The sequence below is a fragment of the Polypterus senegalus genome, chromosome 8 (assembly GCF_016835505.1).
Source record: "Polypterus senegalus isolate Bchr_013 chromosome 8, ASM1683550v1, whole genome shotgun sequence".
Taxonomy (NCBI): domain Eukaryota; kingdom Metazoa; phylum Chordata; class Cladistia; order Polypteriformes; family Polypteridae; genus Polypterus; species Polypterus senegalus.
In genome coordinates this window covers 90,342,460-90,364,838 of record NC_053161.1, presented here as the reverse complement: position 1 = coordinate 90,364,838, position 22,379 = coordinate 90,342,460, and the positions used below count along the sequence as shown (strand labels likewise).

Genomic DNA, 22,379 nt, shown 5'->3' with positions numbered 1-22,379 from the left:
CTTTTAGGCACAGCGTTAGTTTTAGCTCGGCTTCCTCTAGAGAAGATAGCTGAATGCTTAAGTGACTTGTGTGCAGTACAAGTTATAGCCCTTAAAAAGGTAAGTGCTGTTTAATACACTTTCAATGCCTTATTATGACATATGAATTATGTTTATATAAAAACACATGCTGTATTTAAAATCTGCAATAGGGCAGATTTCAGATAAAACCAAAAGTCACTGGCTGACATTTTACACAAATCTTCAAAAACCTATAATATCTTGGGATAATTGTTAGCTGGTTATACACATTTATTTTTTTATTTTTTGTTTTCTATTAGTTTACTAAGTTATACATTTTTGAAATCCATTTTGTAAATTCAAACTAAAATACATGAGATTTCAAGGTGCAGTGTATTGAAACAAAAAAAATTTGAAAATTGGAGGCACATTGTTTTCAAATTAAATGAAGTGAAAATTCAAGAAGCAGTGTGTTCAAACTAAAAGAAGTGGCAATTCAAACCACAGTATGGCTCAAACACAATAATAAAAGGGGTAAGGGAAAAGTTTTCAGAATTAGGTGATGTTAAAAGTGGTGTCCCTCAAGGATCAGTGCTGAGGACGAAAAAAAAAACCAATAAGCTAGTTAGGTTTTCAGATGATACCCAGCTAGGTGGAAGGGCAGATAATGTTCAATAGGCTACATTGTTATTGAGAGATTTCTACAGCCTACAGGCTTAGACAGATTTGAGCCAGGTGGAATAGTAATAAAAGAAATTACTACAAGTAGAAATGTTAGATTTGAATACACAACAGTAGGTTTGAGACTAGAAAGAACACCTTATGAGAAGGACCTAGGAGTCATACAGTGGGATGCAAAAGTTTGGACAACCTTGTCAATAGTCATTATTTTCCTGTATAAATCGTTGGTTGTTACGATAAAAAATGTCAGTTAAATATATCATATAGGAGACACACACAGTGATATTTGAGAAGTGAAATGAAGTTTATTGGATTTACAGAAAGTGTGCAATAATTGTTCAAACAAAATCAGGCAGGTGCATAAATTTGGACACCGTTGTCATTTTATTGATTCCAAAACTTTTAGAACTAATTATTGGAACTCAAATTGGCTTGGTAAGCTCAGTGACCCCTGACCTACATACACAGATTAATCCTATAACGAGAAAGAGTATTTAAGGGGCAATTGTAACTTTCCCTCCTCTTTTAATTTTCTCTGAAGAGTAGCAACATGGGGGTCACAAAACAACTCTCAAATGACCTGAAGACAAAGATTGTTCACCATCATGGTTTAGGGGAAGGATACAGAAAGCTGTCCCAGAGATTTAAGCTGTCTGTTTCCACAGTTAGGAACATATTGAGGAAATGGAAGACCACAGGCTCAGTTCAAGTTAAGGCTCGAAGTGGCAGACCAAGAAAGATTTCGGATAGACAGAAGCGACGAATGGTGAGAACAGTCAGAGTCAACCCACAGACCAGCACCAAAGACCTACAACATCATCTTGCAGCAGATGGAGTCACTGTGCATCGTTCAACCATTGGCACTTTACACAAGGAGATGCTGTATGCGAGAGTGATGCAGAGGAAGCCTTTTCTCCCCACAGCACAAACAGAGCAGCTTGAGGTATGCTCAAGCACATTTGGACAAGCCAGCTTCATTTTGGAATAAGGTGCTGTGGACTGATGAAACTAAAATTGAGTTATTTGGGCATAACAAGGGCGTTATGCATGGAGGAAAAAGAACACAGCATTCCAAGAAAAACACCTGCTACCTACAGTAAAATATGGTGGTGGTTCCATCATGCTGTGGGGCTGTGTGGCCAGTGCAGGGACTGGGAATCTTGTCAAAGTTGAGGGACGCATGGATTCCACTCAGTATCAGCAGATTCTGGAGACCAATGTCCAGGAATCAGTGACAAAGCTGAAGCTATGCCGGGGCTGGATCTTTCAACAAGACAACGACCCGAAACACTGCTCAAAATCCACTAAGGCATTCATGCAGAGGAACAAGTACAACATTCTGGAATGGCCATCTCAGTCCCCAGACCTGAATATAATTGAAAATCTGTGGTGTGAGTTAAAGAGAGCTGTCCATGCTCGGAAGCCATCAAACCTGAATGAACTAGAGATGTTTTGTAAAGAGGAATGGTCCAAAATACCTTCAACCACAATCTAGACTCTCATTGGAAGCTACAGGAAGCGTTTAGAGGCTGTAATTTCTGCAAAGGCGGATCTACTAAATATTGATTTCATTTCTTTTTTGTGGTGCCCAAATTTATGCACCTGCCTGATTTTGTTTGAACAATTATTGCACACTTTCTGTAAATCCAATAAACTTCATTTCACTTCTCAAATATCACTGTTTGTGTCTCCTATATGATATATTTAACTGACATTTTTTATCGTAACAACCAACGATTTATACAGGAAAATAATGACTATTGACAAGGTTGCCCAAATTTTTGCAACCCACTGTAATGAACTGATCAGTATCAACAACAAGACAGTATAAAGAAGCGATCACTAAAGCTAAAAGGACATTAGGTTATATATCCTGATATGTGGAGTACAAGTCAAAGGAATTTTATGCTCAAGTTATGTAACACACTAGTGAAGTCTCTCCTTGATTATTGTGTACAGTTTTGATCTCCATGTTATATAAAAAAAGACCTAGCTGAACAAGAGAAGCTCAGAGAAGAGAAACTAGGCTAATTCTGGGATTGAGAGTTATGAGCTATGAGGAGAGCCTGAAGTAATTGAACGTGTTCAGTTTGAGCAAACAGAGATGTAGAAGTTTCATGATTGAACTTTTTAAATTATGAACGGAATTGGTATACTTTAAAATAAATTCGGCAACAAGAACACAGGGACACGGTCTTCATGCAAAAACCATAGACACATTGAATAAATTATGATTATTCAATTGATGATCTGTTCTTGTCAGTGGTGTTCTAATTCTCTGAACACTGGGGAAGCCCTCACAAAAATAATCTCTTCTTAACCTTGAACATTCTTTCACAACAGGTCACATTACAGGAAATATTAATTAGTGGAGTTTCTTTTGTTTTGTTTTCACCCAAACCTGTTATTTAGGGAATTGTATCTGTTAAAATGTACATTTTTTGGGTGGCATGGTAAGCAAGATTTTTGGTGTTCAAAAATGCCTCCAACTCCAGAAATTGAAAAAAAGTGTGACTCTAGCTCTAGTATATGCTAGGTTTCTGTCCATAGTGTTTTTAGGAGACACTGCTGTTATGATTGATTGGTAATTATTAATTTATATCATTGTAAATTATGTCACTTAGGAATGAATATATGCATTAGAGGTGTACACTGGAACTGGGATCCCTTGAGACTCAAGCTATACGTACAGGGCGTTGTTACTCAGAGAGGAATTGGCAGTTAGCCGTAAGAAACGTGGGATGATTGGTTGCTTATAATTTTCAACACAGCTCCAATAAAAATGTTATTGCATTGAACACAAACAAAGCAATTACTTTATAAAAGTCTTGCTTACATAATAAAAACCTGTCACAACCCATCATATTTTTGATGCTATTTCTGACTGTCAGTTATTTAAAACTTGCTAAGAAAATTGCATCAGGCTCATAACATATGTTATTTCATATTATTTTTTTTAATTATACCTTCCTGTTTTGCATAGTGTTGAAGTAAGGCTTATTGCTGTATAATTACTGGGATACATTATGTGCCCTGCTTTGTTGATTGCTGTCATATTTGCAACTTGGCTATCATGAAGTACTTTGCCCATGTGAAACATTTGTTGGATGTATATTTAGATTAGATTATATTTCATTTGTTCCAAAGGGAAATTCAAATTTTACACAAGCTCCAATAACAGGGTTGTAGGTGGCAGTAAGATAAGGACATTGTTATTTATTAACTTATTAATTTCTCTTAGCACTATTAGTAAAATTGTTTTAGCCTATGGTTTTTGTTAGTTGTAAGGACCTCAGTGCATAGGCCTATGTTTGAATGTGGTGCTACCTGAAAGTTGTAGGTTCCAAGCATGGATTGTTTTTGTGATTTTTTCTGTATCTATTTAGTTAAGTTTATTTCATGTGATAAACATATGTATTATATTATGTATCTATAACTGTTTTCTGCATCTACATCTTTTTTTCCTTGTAGCAGCTTTCCCAGCAGCCCTGTAATGGAAAATCCTCCGACCCTACTTTATGGCTTGACAGATTAGCAGTCATATTCAGGTAAATCACTAATCCCTTCTGATACTTTTTTTGTCCCTGAAAAAATTGTTTTACATTCATTGAATTCACTAGTCACAGAAGTTCCATAAACAAAACTTTTGTTCTGTGCTTTATCATTGTGATTTTTAAATTGAATCTGGATATATTCACACTGTTAATGTAAAAAAGATGAGAATGTACCTTCTAATTGTAGGACATTGTTACTTTATTTTCATGTTAACATTGTTTTGCTTTATTTATATTTGACTTTTATAGAAACTACTGTAATAGCACTACAATTTTTAGAAAGTTTAGAAGTGTTGAATAATCAAGGTTGTTATTGATACATTTTTTAGAATTTAAACTTCAACTCTGTTTCTCCTTTATCTGTACTTGTTTTATCCTGATTTGTACTCTGCCTAATGTTTTTTTATCTAGTGGTTCTCTTAAGTAATTCTACCTAGAATTTGAGCTGTGATAGAAAATTCAGAAGTTATTATTTAAAAAGTACAGCTTATTAAGAATTAACTTTAGTAAAGGAGTTCTTTTGTAAAAAGCTGCTTGATAGTCCTCAAAGGTTGTAACAGTCCTGGCTATATATTGTCCATATTCCATCTATAGCATTTATACAAATATATTTAAAACATTACTCACAACTTGTTCTTATCCAGTTTGCACTGGTTATAATAGGTGTAGTGTTTTGCTTTATTTCTTTGTTCATTTTACATTCTTTAAATAAATGTTAAAAATTAAACGTTAACATCTGACATCCAATATAATTGAACAAGTTAGGCATTCTGTAAGTGTTTTATTTTTTATTTTATTCTTGGTGATCTCTTTGGAAGCAATTTTCAATTCCTTGGTCACTTTGTTTGTACGGTTATTCATTTAATGTTCTGAGTTGGAGATCTGCTTGTTTTCCTTTACATCCACCAGTTTAAATGTGTGTGTAGCTCCCAAATTGACTGTTGCAATTACTTTTTTCTGTCAGTCCTGATGATTAATAAAGACAGCCATGATTTGGGCAAACACGTGAAACATGATGGCTACCTGGTGGTTGCTGGTGGCTGGTGAACTTAAAGGAACTGCAGTGTTTATAAATTGTTCTTATTAATATATTATATTTTACAAATTTTTATGTAAAGACTTTGTTTCTGGATGTTTTCTTGTAAAAGACTCCCATAGTGTGGCAGTTAAATGGCTTTTTCACACAGCATCCTAGATAATAGAGTCCTGTCTTCTACAGAGTTCAAAAATGCAGTGCTGTGAATGAGAATGTTTTTATTATTAATGTAAATACTTTCCTTGTTTACCCTACCACTAATGAGAACTTTCAGAAATATTTATGCCAATTTATATAAAGTGGAGCAATGGAAATCTTTACACGTTTAATAAATTACTGTAGTGAATTTAATCTAATGTGAACAAAAAATGAGTTAAAAACTAAATTTGCAAGAAAATGTAAAATTGGCAAGCAGAGGCATCAAGGGGTATACTTAAGGTCAAAGAACATTTGAGATATTTACAATTTACCATTACTGTGTTTTCCACCATTTGAGTACCAAATTTTGCCCTTCTTGATGTGTAATTTTGGCCTCAAATGTAATGAAGTTTCAGACGTATACAAAGGAAAGAGTTGAAATAAAAAGTCCATAAAGAAAAGAGATGCAGGGCATAACAGAATGTCTGCCATGATTTTTTTTTACACATTTTGCCACATTTTGACAAGTGCATAAAAGCTAAATAATTTTGTGTGATAAACAATGCATTAAGCCAATTGTGATTATCCAGTGAGGCATGGCTGGACAACAGTATAGACCAGGTCCACCTGCTTTTTAAATCTCTGTTGCCATTGTAGATTGCGAGCAGTTGCACAGGTATGAAAACTGCGATCATAGTTGATATCTAAAAGTTCAGAAACACTGTCATCAAACTTAAAGGGCCAAACCATAATCAATGTCCCCAGAACCAAGACACTAAACTATGACCCCGAATCAAGTAGAATGATGTAAATCATTTACCAGAACAGTAAAAACTAAGAGCACAAGACTAAGAATGTTCAAGGTTTTAATCTGCTATCTTGAACAAAGAGCTTGAGTGCACACTGGGTTTTTATAGTGGAGCCTACATGAATGTGGTATGTAATGCCTCCTGGGAGGCAGCAGTGAAGCATGCCCCAGCAACCTACTAACAAAACGCTGAAGCTGCAAAGTTGCGGCACGGTGCACATATTAGGCAAAAAAAAAAAGAAGTGTTTTTATTAAGCTACATTTTTTATAACAAACATGTGCATGGTCATTTTTATTGAGTTTAAGCTTACAAGTTATTCATAACAGATAAACAGAAAAATTGTGTCTAAAGCAGCAAAAATCAATAACAGGGATAATGCAATTATAACAAACCCTGTTGCTAATATCATGTACTTGTTGCCCAGGATAGTTTTTACTTGCAGTCGAAGAGGAACATTTAATATGAAATATTTGGTCAGTTATTGAACTGTTTTTGTTTATATACAGTGTATTCACAAAGTATTCGGACCCCTTCAATTTTTCACATTTTGAGATATTGCCGTTTTGTGGTGATATCTTTAAAAATCATTATTTAACCTCATCAAGCAACACTTAATACCTCAGAATGACAAAGTGACAACAAGAAATACATTTTTTTGCAAATTTATTACAAATAAAATACTGAAATATCACTTTGACACAAGTTCTCAGAGCCTTTACTCACCACTCTGTTGATGCAGTTTTGGCACCAGTTATACCCTGAGGTCTTCTCGAGTATCATGCGAAAAGCTTTGCACACTTGGATTTGGAGAATTCCTACAGATCCTCTCAAGTTATGTCAGGTTGGAAGGAGAACATTGATGGACAGCTTTTTTTCAGGTCTCTTCAGAAGTGCCTGATTGGACTCACGTCCAGGCTTGTACATTCTTGTAGCATGTGTTATCTTCATTACCTGTTCACCTATCTTAGCAAGCACCTTCTCCCTGATTGCTCAGTTTGGTCATAAGGCCATCTCTAAGTAGGGCCCTAGTTTTTCCAGATTTATTTCATTTAAGAATTATGAATGTCACTGTGCTCTTGGGAGCCTTCAATGCTGCTGCCATTTTTTTTTTTTTAATCTTCTTCATATTTCTTCCTCGCCATAATCCTGTCGTTAAGTACTAGAGATGATTCTTTTGACCTCATTGCTTTGTTTTTTCTCTGATACACATTCAGCTGTGGTACCTTTTATAGCCAGGGGTGTGCCTTTCCTAATCATGCCCAATCAATTGAAATTTCCACAAGTGGGCACCAAACAAGTTGTTGAAACATTTCAACAATAAATAATAAAATGGGATGAACCTGAGCCAAATCTGAAGTATCAAGGCTAAGGGTCTGAATGCATGTGTCAGTGTGATGTTTCAAGTTTTTTTATTTAAATAATTTGCAAAAATGTTTAAAATCCTGTTTTAATTGGTCATTCTGGAATATTCAGTGTTGCTTGAGGAGGAAAAAAGAATATTTTAATATAACGCTGTAATATAACGAAATATGAAGAGGGTCTGAATACTTTCTGAGTAAACTGTATGTAGGATGCACATGACATTCAAATAAAATATTAGTTAATGTTTGATTTCTTTTACAATAAGTTTTAAAAAATTATGTGAAGCATTAATATTTAGTAATAAATGTAGTCTTAAACTGTCTAACTTTTAGTGTAACAAAACTGGAATTTGTTCAGTTATTCCATTGGATCAGATTCAAGTAGCATATCCCTACTCTTTTCATTCTATATCTGGGCATCTCTTTTGGGTTATTCCTTATCATAATAATAATAATAATAATAATAATAAATTTTATTTATATAGTGCCTTTCCCACACTCAAGATGCTTCACAGAGTCTCAGAAAGAAAGAGCAGAAATATGTTACATTGGATACAAATGTTTCCAAAATAGAACACTAAAACAGATAGATACTGGATACACAATGCAGTAGAATAAAAGGCAATAAACCAGAGCAAAATGTGAAATTCAATACTAAAAGAAAAGCATAGCAGATTCCTTTTTTGTTTCTTACAGCTTTATTTTTTGTGAATGACATGGCTTACATAATAACTCAATAGTCATACACAAAAATGTGTCTCAAAGTTACTTGGGTAATACCATAATATGGAATTAGTACGAAAGCAGAAATGCATGGTTGCTGCTATTCTGTTTATGGAGCTTTAGCTACAGACTTATAAACACATACTGATAGTTTATATGTTTATTTTTATAAATACAGATAAATATTAAGTGCTATCTGCACTCTTAGAAATATACTAGTTTGTGAGTGTCAAAGCTCAAAGTTTACTAATGTCAGTCATTTTTGTCAATGTTTCAGGCATACAAACCCTATTGTAGAAAATGGACAGACGCATCCTTGTCAAAAAGTTATTCAGGAGGTACCTTTATTTTTTCCTCAAAGTTTATATAGAAACAAACCTCTTTTTTCTATTTTTTATTATAATAAATATTTGCATGATGGATCTGATAACCATATTAAGTCAGTGTATTTGTGAACTTCTCTGCATGTGGTTTTTAATTTATATGTTGCCTTATAGAAATTTAACATTACAAACATTTGAAATGTGTCTTGGTTTTTTTTATCGGTTTTGTTTACTTTTGAAAGTATCTTTTGATACTGGTTGCTCTTAAAGATACAACAATGAGTTTTTATCAGCAACCCCTTGGTCCTAAATGTGTCAGCCTAATTACTGAGTGATGCAGAAATGCAAGAAGGTAATATATGCAGGCTTTATCTACACTAAAGACAATATACTGAGACATCATAAAAGGCTCTTATTTAAATGTTTAGTATATCGACACATGTGATAGGGACCTTTGTGTTAGGATATACTGTATAAAAAGTCTAGACTGTTTCCTAGTCACTTGCAGTTTAGCTCTCATACACATCTGCTTTTGTGAGAGACTTCTAAGTCTTATTCAAATAATATAAAGCAATAAAGTTTTTGATTATCTGTAATTTTTTTTTTACATAACACTTTATGTCTTTGTTGTTGTCTTTTTTTCTGTATCTTTTGAAATGATTAGTAAAATACACACACAAGCATACCTGTTGATTGATTGTTAGAGGTATCAGATTTACTATAAATGAATTCTTTTTTTCTAATTAGATCTGGCCCATTTTATCAGAAACCCTAAATAAACATCAAGCTGATAACAGAATTGTAGAAAGGTGCTGTAGATGTCTTCGTTTTGCAGTGCGGTGTGTGGGCAAGGGTTCAGCTGCCCTTCTTCAACCACTAGTTACTCAGGTAAGCACATTTTGTGAGAATTGAGTTTTCCGAAGATATATTAAGGATGTTTTTCTTTTGCCATGTGTTTTTCCCCTCACACTTTCTCTTTAGAGACATCTTTTATAGTATAATCACACCATACAAGTTATATAATAAAACGTATAATTTTTTTCCTTTCTGTGACTTTGCTACCTATTCCAAGTTAGATTTGGCATGAAAGCATATTAAGGTGGTTTTTAATATATAAGGGACCATGTTCAAAAATTGCAAAATAAACTTTCTGTTGCAAGTGAGAAACGTGCATTGCCTTTAATACATGGTAAACAGCTGCGTGGACTATGGCAAAGTTCAAATGATGCTGGTACATTTCAGTACAGTCATGATACTGTTTTTCTTGATACTGCAATTGCCATTGGTAATTTGAATAATTTTGAAAGCAGATATACAAAGGTGAAACACTATCTTGTTTTGATTGTTTCATTAAGATTTCAAGTTTCTGGCAGTGTAAACAAGTTGGAGATAAATGCTAATGGATCTCTTGTAGGAGAAGAGACTACATTTCTATTTAATTAGATTCCAGGCAAGGATAGAGTGTATGTAGAATGATTAAAAACAGGCAGTTAGTAATCTTGCAGTAATTCAGGTATTACTATATTAGGTACTAGGGATGCTCTAATTAGGTTTTGGTTTTTTTTTAGGGCCGGTGCCAATTTCATGTTAAGGAATTGGACAATTCTGATACCAGTTTTGATCTATATATTCTCACTCATTGATTCAATGAATTGGTATTGCCAGTTAAGCCTGATGCAATGTAAATATATATGCACTTAAACTTGTGTACAGATTGTTTTAAAAAGAATTGATTTCTCTTTCCCAATGGTTATGGAAAGTGGATTGGAATTTTTTCCAGCAAAATGAGTCTACATGCTAGTAGTGTCCATCCAGCCATTTTCCAACCCGTTGAATCCGAACACAGGGTCACAGGGGTCTGCTGGAGCCAATCCCAGCCAACACAGGGCGCAAGGCAGGAACCAATCCTGGGCAGGGCTGCAATGCTAGCATTGTGATATAGGATATTATAACAAATTTGTCTTTACACACTTTAATCCCATCTGGTAGTAAACCATACATTACCATTAATGCAATGACGGAGACTTTATATGTAAAGCTATCTAGAAAAAAATCGATTTTGGCCTAAAATGATATTGCTGTTGGGCCTTTCCAAAAGATATGGCCTACAGGTGTTGGAGTTGGATAATAACACTCGCAAAGTTGAATCTTGCCTTTGGTACATTTTAGACAATTTTAAACAAGCTATATGTGGTTAATAAAAGATTTTATTTTACAGTAATCCCTCCTCGATTGTGGGGGTTGCGTTCCAGAACCCCCCGCGATAGGTGAAAATCCGCGAAGTAGAAACCATATGTTTGTATGGTTATTTTTATATATTTTAAGCCCTTATAAACTCTCCCACACTGTTAACATAATTAGAGCCCTCTAGACATGAAATAACACCCTTTAGTCAAAAGTTTAAACTGTGCTCCATGACAAGACTGAGATGGCAGTTCTTTCTCACAATTAAAAGAATGCAAACATATTTTCTCTTTAAAGGAGCGCCTTCAGGAGCAGAGAATGTCAGAGAGAGAGCTCGCTAAGAAAAGCAAACAATCAAAAAATCAATACGTGCTTTTAAGTATGCAGAAGCACCACGATAAAGCGCCATTTTGTAGAGGAGCGTCCGTATCTTCTAGGCAAACAGCCTCTGTGCAAACAGCCCCTCTGCTCACACCCCCTCTGTCAGGCAGAGAGAGTGAGAGAGATAGAGTGAAGCAAACAATCAAGCACCGCGCGGGAAGCATATCTTACAGCATTGAGGAGTTTTAGTTAATATGTAATACATGCTCTGATTGGGTAGCTTCTAAGCCATCCACCAATAGCGTCCCTTGTATGAAATCAACTGGGCAAACAAACTGAGGAAGCATGTACCATAAATTAAAAGACCCATTGTCCACAAAAATCCGCGAACCAGCGAAAAATTCGTGATATATATTTAGATGTGCTTACATTTAAAATCCGCGATAGAGTGAAGCCGCGAAAGTCGAAGCGCGATATAGCGAGGGATTACTGTATATTCTGTGAATTCCTTTCCTGAAAATGTAATAGAAAGATCCCTTACAATCATTAAAGGGTGAATTCCTTGAAATATTTTTATATATTGTAGCATTGCTGTATGAATCTTTTTTCAGAAGATTCATCCTGCCAGTATTGCCTTATTGGTGAGAGGTATGGAAAATTGAGTGGAATGCTTCTAACACTTTGTCTGATTTTGTTTATAGGAAAAAAAATAAAACTGGAAGATTAAATTTGGAGTGTAATTATACAAATGATGCAAATTCAGTCAAATTAGAGATCTCTGTGTGCTCCAGTCTTAAGTGTTTTCCACAAGATAAATATTAAATAGGTTAGAAAAAGTTGAAAAATGGCATTAATGCATAGGGGAAACTGATAAAGAGCTTCTATACTTTAAAATATGTCCAGGATGACCACTAAAAACATCCAAATTTTTAGTAATTGGTGGATGACTAGGGCGGCACGGTGGCACAGTGGTAGCGCTGCTGCCTCGCAGTTAGGAGACCCGGGTTCACTTCCCAGGTCCTCCCTGCGTGGATTTTGCATTTTCTCCCCGTGTCTGCGTGGTTTTCCTCCGGGCGCTCCAGTTTCCTCCCACAGTCCACAGACATGAACGTTAGGTGGATTGGCGATTCTAAATTGGCCCTAGTGTGTGCTTGGTGTGTGGGTGTGTTTGTGTGTGTCCTGCGGTGGGTTGGCACCCTACCCAGGATTGGTTCCTGCCTTGTGCCCTGTGTTGGCTGGGATTGGCTCCAGTATACCCCCGTGACCCTGTGTTCTGATTCAGCGGGTTGGAAGATGGATGGATGGATGACTAGATTGCTTGTAAATTGAAAGTAATTAGTGTTGTAAATTATGTTACACTTCAGTTTAAGTTTTTAAAGACTTGTTTTTATGTTTTTATTCAAATTAAATTTTAATCTAGATATCTTATGAAATTCATGTAGTAAGTTTAAAATCAATGTTAGAAGAGATTGTAGATACGATATGTAATGTAAAGTATCCTATCATCAGCTCAAAGAGATATTTTCTATTCAAGCCTTTCTTTAATGGCCCCTTTCATCTCTGATTGCTTCTAGAGATGACTAGCTAATGGTTCAGTGGCAATCATGAAAAGCACTGATGATAGAGGACAAGACAAATTTGTCTGCTTCTGCTTTCTAATTCTTTGTAATCCAAATTCATATTATTAATGCAGACTGAGGCTTATTTACTAGCAAAAATAATTTCATCTATGCATATACAGTGTAATGAGGTCAAACCAAATTTGTGCTGTACAGTAAATAAATAAATAACCCCATTCTACACTATGAAAGGCTTTTTTCTGCATCCGAGGGCAGTACAACTCTGGAGAGTTGCATTCTGTGGTCAGTATATTACAATAAACAAGCACCAAAGGTTAAAACATTACATAACTTTCATGTAGTGTAATTTTAATATGAAAAATATTCTCTAAAATCTCTTTTTTTTTTTTCTTCAGATGGTGAATGTGTATCAGATATACCCACACTCATGTTTCTTATATTTGGGAAGCATCCTCGTGGATGAGTATGGCATGGAAGAAGGCTGTCGGCAAGGGCTGCTAGACATGTTACAGGTACTGGATATTATAGAGTATAAACGAACATTCAATATATATTCAGAACTCTTGGGTTTTTATTGCTGTCCACTCCAGAAACAATAATTGAAACTTTAAAATGTATTATTAGAAATATTAGTATTAGTTATAGCAAATTTGAGCATGAAAATGTACAATTTTAAATTTATTGGGTCATATACGTTCCTGTATCCGGAAAATGAAACTAGTAGAGAGATCATTGGCATGCTGTTTTCACAAAAAACATTTAACAGGAAAAACCTGTGAAATGTTCTTTGGTTCTCTGTGTTATTGACAGTTGCAAGATATTTAATTATTGGGTGGTCGGGGGGTACATACTGTAATGTTCCAAATTCCCATTCTCCTTTTTTCTCTCTCTCGCTCTCTGTCTGTCTGTCTGTTGTATACTACAGTTTTATATTTTTGTGTGGATCTTAATTGTAGTTGAGGTTAGATTTTTTGTTTAATCTAGGGCCAAACGTTTGTTTCTGTGGATGTAGCCAAACAGAGAACCCACAGTACTACTTGTGCTTTTACTTGTAGAACCACCTCTTCTCTGAACAACTTGAAAATAACGTCATCCTGTCCTTCTGCTTACCACGTGGTTATCAACAGCTTCACTGACCCTATTAACAGTCTGTGGTGTAGCGGGTCCACAACAAAAAGACCACTTTTAAATAAATAATCACCGTGCTCGCGGCTGGGTGAGGGGGCAGCATGGTGGTTGTGTGGCTGAAGGGGTTCTCGGGGCAATTTGCGGTGTGGGCGTTTCTCACCTAAGTGCACAGGTGAGAGACTGTCCACATCCGTGATTGTTCCTGGGGCCGCTGATTTGCCACAGCTGCAATGCCCTCTTGATAATAGAAGCACGAGTCGGTTAGAGAGGGAGAGAAAGAAGAAAGGAAAGAAAAGAACGGAGGTTGCAGGAAGCAATGGACAGAGAGAAAGTCGGTGCAGGAGAGCGAGCGAGTGCAGGCTCGCGTTGCAGCTGAACAGTGAGCCTGGGTGTTGGGCCGACACCTGGGGAATAGTAGTAGTGGTCACTCCCGCTGAGTGATCATGGAGCGGGATTGACCGGAAGGCAGCGGGGGTCGGGACTTGGGGAGTGTATTCCCCTGCGTGGGCACCCTGGTCGCTGTGGATCCCAAGTCGCTGTCAGGAGGAGCCTACCGGAGTCAGGGATCGGAGAAGCGAACTAAACATAAACAGCTGAAGTAGGCAGAGTTAAGGTCAGCTGCAAGTAGGGCGACTCCCCTGCTGAGTGGCCCAGACAGGGGAAGCAGGGGAGCCGCCAGGTAGAGAAGTCACCAGGCTTGTTTTTAAAAGATTGCTTTCTGCATTTTAACCTCGTTGTTTTTAAGAAGACTTTTTCTATTTATTGGTTTTAACCTCCATGCGTCACATCTGCTTTTATGGATTATTTATTTGAAGAATTTTGCATACACTGCACTTTATTTTGAACACTTTGTTTTTGTTGTTGTTTTAAATAAAAGCACTTGACGCTTTTGCACCATCTCACTGCTAAGCTCATCGGTGACGAGTTCAAGGGCTCTTGAACAGCAGATGGGAGCATGTAGCAAACCTGCATCGTCACACAGTCAAATAATTTTATTCTTGCACTACTAGCTTTATCCAGTTTATCAAAGATTTTTAGTGAAGTAGTATTTAGTTGTATGAAATTAAATCAAATGTGAAAAATTGGCTGTGCAAAAATTTGGGTTCCCTTGTAATGTTGTTGATTTGAATGCATGTAACTGCTCAATACGGATTACTTGCAACACCAAATTGGTTGGATTAGCTTGTTAAGCCTTGACCTTCATAGACAGGTGTGTCCAGTCATGAGAAAATGTATTTAAGGTGGTCAATTGCAAGGTGTGCTTCCCTTTGACTCTCCTCTGAAGAGTGACAGCATGGGATCCTCAAAGCAACTCTCAAAAATATCTGAAAACAAAGATTGTTCAGTATCATGGTTTAGGGGAAGGCTACAAAAAGCTATCTCATAAGTTTAAACTGTCAGTTTCAACTGTAAGGAATGTATTCAGGAAATGGAAGGCCACATGCACAGTTGCTGTTAAACCTAGGTCTGGTAGGCCAAGAAAACTACAGGAGCGGCATGTGCGCAGGATTGTGAGAATGGTTACAGTCAACCGACAGATCACCTCCAAACACCTGCAAGGACATCTTGCTGCAGATGGTGTATCTGTACATCATTCTACAATTCAGCACAATTTGCACAAAGAACATCTGTATGGCAGGATGATGAGAAAGAAGCTGTTTCTGCACTCACACCACAAACAGAGTCGCTTGTTGTATGCAAATGCTCATTTAGACAAGCCAGATTCATTTTGGAACAAAGTGCTTTGGACTGATGAGACACAAATTGAGTTATTTGGTCATAACAAAAAGCGCTTTGCATGGCGGAAGAAGAAAACCACATTCCAAGAAAAACACCTGCTACCTACTGTCAAATTTGGTGGAGGTTCCATCATGCTGTGGGGCTGTGTGCTAGTACAGGGAATGGGGCCCTTGTTAAAGTCGAGAGTCAGATGAATTCAATCCAATATCAACAAATTCTTCAGGATAATGTTCATGCAACAGTCACAAATTTGAAGTTACGCAGGGGTTGGATATTCCAACAAGACAATGACCCAAAACACAGTTCGAAATCTACAAAGGCATTCATGCAGAAGGAGAAGTACAATGTTCTGGAATGGCCATCACAGTTCCCTGACTTGAATATCATCATAAGTATATGGGATGATTTGAAGCAGGCTGTCCATGCTCGGCAGCCATCAAATTTAACTGAACTGGAGAGATTTTGTATGGAAGAATGGTGAAAAGTACCTCCATTCAGAATCCAGATGCTCATCAAAGGCTATAGGAGGTGTCTAGAGGCTGTTACATTTGCAGAAGGAGGCTCAACTAAGTATTGATGTAATATCTCTGTTGGGGTGCCCAAATGTATGCACTTGTCTAATTTTGTTATGATGCATATTACATATTTTCTGTTAACTCAATAAACTTAATGTCACTGCTGAAATACTACTGTTTTCATAAGGCATGTGATATATTAAAAGGAAGCTGCTACTTTGAAGGCTCAGCCAATGATAAAGAAAAATCCAAAGAATTAAGAGGGATTCCCAAACATTTTCATATGACTGTATATGAAATTTGGAATTGAATGTTGACAGACCTCATACAAATTGTTATTATTAAGAAAAGTATTTTTCTGTTTATTTTTTATTTATAGGCTTTATGTATGCCCACCTTTCAGTTGCTTGAGCAACCTTATGGTCTCAGAAATCATCCTGATACAGTAGATGACCTTTTCCGATTAGCAACAAGGTAAGATAAAATAAAGCAAAGACAATACTGTTCCTTTAATTTAAGATTTTAAAATATATGTTTTGATTCTTAAAACACAAAATTTAAAAAAGTTCTTTATGTCCCTCCCGCTTTCAGGTTTATACAGCGAAGTCCTGTTACTCTACTAAGAAGTCAAATTATAATTCATATTATCCAGTGTGCCATTGCTTCCACCACTCTCGATCATCGAGATGCCAACTGTAGCGTCATGAAATTCATGAGAGATCTTATCCATACAGGCATTTCTAATGATGTGAGTACCCAAATATCTGTTAAGTGGTGCCAGCAGTATAACAGATTGCTGCTATAGGTTAAGTATGGTGAACTTCTTCTTCTTTCGGCTGCTCCCGTTTGGTGTCACCACAGCGGATCATCTTCTTCCATGTCTTTCTGTCCCCTTCATCATGTTCTGTTACACCGATCACCTGCATGTCCTTTCTCACCACATCCATAACCTTTGCTTAGGCCTTCCTCTTTTCCTCTTACCTGGCAGCTCTATCCTTAGCATCCTTCTCCCAATATACCCAGCATCTCTCCTCTGCACATGTCCAAACCAATGCAATCTCGCCTCTCTGACTTTGTCTCCCACCCATCCAACTTGAGCTGACCCTCTAATGTACTCATTTCTACTCCTGTTCATCCTCGTCACGCCCAATGCAAATTTTAGCATCTTTAACTCTGCCACCTCCAGCTCTGTCTCCTGCTTTCTGGTCAGTCCCACCGTCTCCAACCCATATAACATAGCTGGTGTCACTACCGTCCTGTAGACCTTCCCTTACACTCTTGCTGATACCCATATGTCAAAAATCACTCCTGACACTCTTCTCCACCCATTCCACCATGCCTGCACTCTCTTCTTCACCTCTCTTCCACAATCCCCATTACTCTGTACTGTTTATCCCAAGTATTTAAACTCATCCACCTTCACCAACTCTACCTGCATCCTCACCATTCTACTGACCTCCTTCTCATGTATTCTGTATTGTTCCTACTGACCTTCATTCCTCTCCGCTCTAGAGCATATCTCCACCTCACCAGGGTCTCCTCAACCTGCTCCCTACTATCACTACAGATCACAGTGTCATCAGCAGACATCATAGCCCATGGGGACTCCTGTCTAATCTCATCTGTCAACCTGTCCATCACCATTGAAAATAAGAAAAGGTTCAGAGCCGATCCCTGATGTAATCCTACCTCCACCTTGAATGCATCCGTCACTCCTACCGTAGACCTCACCACTGTCACACTTCCCTCGTACATATCCTGTACAACTCTTTCGTACTTAGGTTAAGTATGGTGAACAATGCTCACATATGATGCAACATATTTTTTTTGTTTATGTTTAATACTAATTTGCTATTGCTCCTGTAAATTAGGCCTGTGTATAGATGGTCTGCCTCACGGATCTTAAACTGAAAATGAAATGCTCAAAAATTATATATCCAAAACCTTTTATATTCTTAAAAAACACACACAAATGTATGGTTTTGCAGTGGTTCTGTTTGTTTAGTTTGGAAATAATTTGCAACTCACTAATTTGGCAGTTAATTTGGTTATTCCTAAGATATTAGAGCATTAAATAAAGGCCTGCTTCTTCTGTAGAAGTGATGTGACTATTTTCAGATCATTTGTTTTCCAGGAAAACATCACTCAGTGGGTACTAAATTAAGAAAAGCAAATGACATCTCTGTAGGTGAAATAGTTATAATATGCACAATTCTGAAGTAAAAACAAAGACCTAGAGTTTTCTACACTTAGAAATTTATAAACTGAGAGTTCTTACATCTGAGGAAGTGTTAAAATGAGAGGAAGGGCAATGGAACTTAAACGCATACCACACTCACCGAGCACACAGACACCATAAGCCAGTATGAGCCTGTTTGTCACCACTTGTTGAGGTTCACATTTTGTTAAGGTTTGTGGTAAATCTGAGTAAAAGGTCTCTTTAAAACTTTCAGTTTTTTTTTTTATTTGCCAATATGTTTCATATAATGCTTCTCTCAAATCAGTGAATTAATACCTTTTATTCAAGATGTTTCAGATTGCACATATAAGTGTGTAACATTTTATATATCATTATACTGTATTTAAAAAGTAAAACATTAAAAAAAATATAACCCATTCAAATAAAAATACAGTAGTATGTTCAAAGACAATCAATGAAACTAAACACTTAACCCCATGGTAATTTTTTTTCAAGTTTCTTATGACGAAACACATTTCATACTACAGTTGTTTATATGCATTTTTTTTTTAGCATGAAGATGATTATGAGGTACGCAAGGAGTTAATACATCATGTAATGTCTCAGAATGGGCAGCAGATGGTTAACCAACTTCTTCAGACATGTTGCTTCTGCCTGCCCCCATACACGTTGCCTGATGTAGCTGAAGTCCTCTGGGAGATCATGTTGTTTGATAGGCCGGTAAGTAAGGACCACAGCTTTAAGTTTATTGTCCTATTGATCTTTTTTAACCATTACCTATCAAAAAGCACCAGATATAGGCAGGTTAGAGTTGAACAGTTAAGAAAAGGGCTTATCTGAAGCCTGGATGTTATTTTTTAAAGGGATAAGCAAAAAACGAAACATCCACAAGAGGGCAGAAGAATATAGAAAAGTGTTTGTGAGCTTTTATGTATGGGGATAGTGTATAAAGCGGTGCATAACATTTGATAATTACAGTTCACATCTCAGTTTCTTTTGTTTAAATTATGTAGTATTGCACATTTAGAAGCCTATGACCAAACATTTTTAAATCTGATTCTAATGAATATCACTGAAGTATATACATATTGAGAGATCATGTTTAAATGCACAACTTTCTTTGGATACACTAGCATAATTCTGCCTTTAGGAGTTCTCAGCTATTTAAAAACTACATGTTGCTAGTCATCAAAAATTAAAAAAAAAAACAGTCCCCTGTAAATGTTCATGGTTGAGTTCTGACCTCTGAGAAATTTCCAGCATGCCCACTCTAAGCAGTTTGGTGGAGACTTTTGAGAAAACTTCAGTTCACTCACCTGTGAAGTTTCATACAAATTGCAGAAACCTGCAACCTCGGTCCCTTTTCCCATCAACAGTGCTGCTTGTTGGCAAATATGGACTTCCTACAACAATGTCATAGGCAGGCAGATTCAATGACTGAAGATAAGCATTATTCCAAATGAATGTAGGCTTTCCTTTTAGTGACAGAGTTCATAGTTTACTTACAAATTGTCATACTAGACTATACCGTTTTTATGAAAATATTTTTGTTTATCCATTGATTTTCTCATCCCACTTTATTCATTACCAAATTGTATGGTGCCAACAGCTTTTCTGGCAGCTGACCATGAACAGGATGCCAGTCTATCACAGGATATACTCTGGCCAGGACTACAGATTTTTAGAACAAACACTCTGTAACATGGTAAACTGTTCATGGACCTGAACTTGAACCCGGGATACTGTAGTTGTGAGACAGCAGTGCAGACACTGTGCTAGGCTTATTTGTTTTCACTTATGGCTGACCAAATACAATTTGTAACTAATGGTGTTTATCTGTAAAGGAATTTTCTGAGAGTAAAACATAAGTCATATTTTAAGCACTTAGATGGTTTTCAGCGTGTCCTTAATATGTACAGAGTGCTTTATGATATTGATATAATCTTTAGTAATAAAAAAGTAAAGGGTACTTTTGGAATAGAAAGTGAATTTTCTGCCTGTATTTCAGCTTTCCTTCAACATCCTTAAACATACGAGTATGACATGAACTGTGGATATTCTAGGCTGGTACACTTTGAGTGTGTGCCTAAGTGAGCCATCTAGTGGACTGCTGCACCACCCTGCCATGAGTCCCATTTTGCACCCAATAGTGATCAGTACACTGTGTCACCACAAATTAAAGCAAGCCTGTTTTCAATTTATTAGTTTTTTTTCTTTCTGGACAGACATTTTGCCGTTGGCTAGAAAACTCATTAAAGGGACTCCCCAAAGAGACGTCTGGAGGAGCAGTGACAGTGACACACAAGCAACTTACAGACTTTCACAAACAAGTAACCAGGTAAAGACAAGCAGCTGTGACCTTTGCTTTACATATTTATGAATAGTTTTTCATCCATCACTTCAGCATCTTTTGACAAGGATGTCCTCTGTTTTCTAAAACATAAGTAATAGTGCCCCAGGGTCATCTTTGTATCTTTGTGTTGCATTTCATTGTACTCCTAGGTGTTATGAGGTATTTTTTTTAGACCTAGGCAGTTGAATTTCCTTTTCATTGGCTGATTGTATAGAAGGCAAGACAAATGAATATTCCATGAAAAATTGGATTATTAAATTGAAAGAAATCTTCACCTGCTTAGTTTTTGAACTTTAATAAAACTTTAATAATATTTTTTAGTCTTTTTGTCACATTTACACATTTTCAAATTATGAAAAATACACTCTTCCCAACCTGGTTTTAGATTTTGATCTTGACGTTATTGTCTGTCAGAATCTGAATAAGTGTATGAAGTCAATGTCATTGACGCTATCCGCTTGGTTAAATATATTTGTAAAAGGAAGAGATTAATGTGTCAGAGGTGGTAGGGGCTAAGGAAGTGAAGCTTTGCAGTGTTTCACATCTGTTTTTATTTATAGGAAAAGGCAGAAGCTTAGTGTGATGTGTCATATTCAGGAAGCTGCTGTCTGCATTTTGCATTATCATGTATCATGTGCCATCATCTATGGTTGTAGCAGGAAAAATGATTGTGCAAGGGGAAAAAAAAATGGAAACATTTAATTTGAATTCATACCTTCTGACTCGCACGTTCCCTGACATGGGCCTGCAGGGGCTTGATATTTGTCGGTGTAGTTTTCAAATGTTCGCCTTTATACAGGCATGAATACCTGGGCAGGTTTGAACAGGAACTGAGGTGTGTGCTATTGTAGGCGGCCTCCGCCCCTACCAAATAAACTAGTTGAACTGCACTTTTCATAAATAGCCCTCCATCCCGAGGGCAGTTACTAATTCCTTCTTCATTTAATCTAAAGCCTTCTCTTAGAGAACTGATTTTAATATTTTATTTATTGGCGGGCCACTGTAGAACACAGAGTGTTTAATGGAGTAATATTTATTTAAATCTATCAGGAAATTAAATCTTTCTGCGGGGTATTTTTTTTTTAATTATGCTAAATGCAAGTTCATCCATTCATTACTGAACTTCATAAGTTCTTGGGCTCTTCCTGTTTTGTGGCAGGAGTCAACCCTGCACAGGGTGCCTGCTGCTTACAGGACAAATATAAACAGGGCTCGCTCATTCATACACAGCCAAGCTAGAATCAATAAATAGCCTAACGCGTGTGTATCCAGGAACATTTAAATGTCTTAAATTCCTCTATTTGTTTTGCCGTGTAGTTTTTCAGTTACAAAAATGTCAGTTTAGCTTATATGAAAGTTGTCAAACCCAGTGCAACAATTCAGAGGATAATTTGCTTCTGTATATTCATTGCGCCGAAGCATACTTGGTTACCGTAAAGTAAATTGTCTTTGACCAAGAAGTAGTTAAATAACGTTTGCTCATTTTATTTGCCTCCTGGTACATCCTGATGAGTACTGTAGTTAGAACCACCTCTCCATATACTGTATAATTAAGTTGTTGGATGCATTCTACCATGTTAATGCCTTTTTGATGATGTTTTTGTGATCCTAATTAAAGTGTTTATAGAATGTTATGTGTAAAGTTGCGTAAGAAGCTTAGACTCTACCAACTAAATCCTGGTTCTGAGACTTATTTATGACACAACTCAATATCTCCAGCAAAGAAGATCTTT

The 22,379-nt window shown here is 36.6% G+C and overlaps 1 protein-coding gene across 2 annotated transcripts in view; it reads left to right on the top strand.

Moving 5' to 3' along the window:
* The window catches only part of tnpo3 (transportin 3), a 152,081-nt gene that overhangs the window by 116,398 nt on the left and 13,304 nt on the right, over positions 1-22,379 (top strand). Inside the window, exons 13-21 of one of the 2 annotated variants that reach the window (XM_039761435.1) lie at positions 8-99; positions 4,156-4,229; positions 8,580-8,640; positions 9,373-9,513; positions 13,106-13,222; positions 16,473-16,567; positions 16,685-16,841; positions 18,846-19,013; positions 20,519-20,631. In XM_039761435.1, coding sequence (XP_039617369.1) covers positions 8-99; positions 4,156-4,229; positions 8,580-8,640; positions 9,373-9,513; positions 13,106-13,222; positions 16,473-16,567; positions 16,685-16,841; positions 18,846-19,013; positions 20,519-20,631 — 1,018 coding nt within the window. Of the gene's footprint in view, positions 1-7; positions 100-4,152; positions 4,230-8,579; positions 8,641-9,372; positions 9,514-13,105; positions 13,223-16,472; positions 16,568-16,684; positions 16,842-18,845; positions 19,014-20,518; positions 20,632-22,379 lie in introns of both variants that reach the window. The other variant, XM_039761434.1, reaches the window with a different exon arrangement.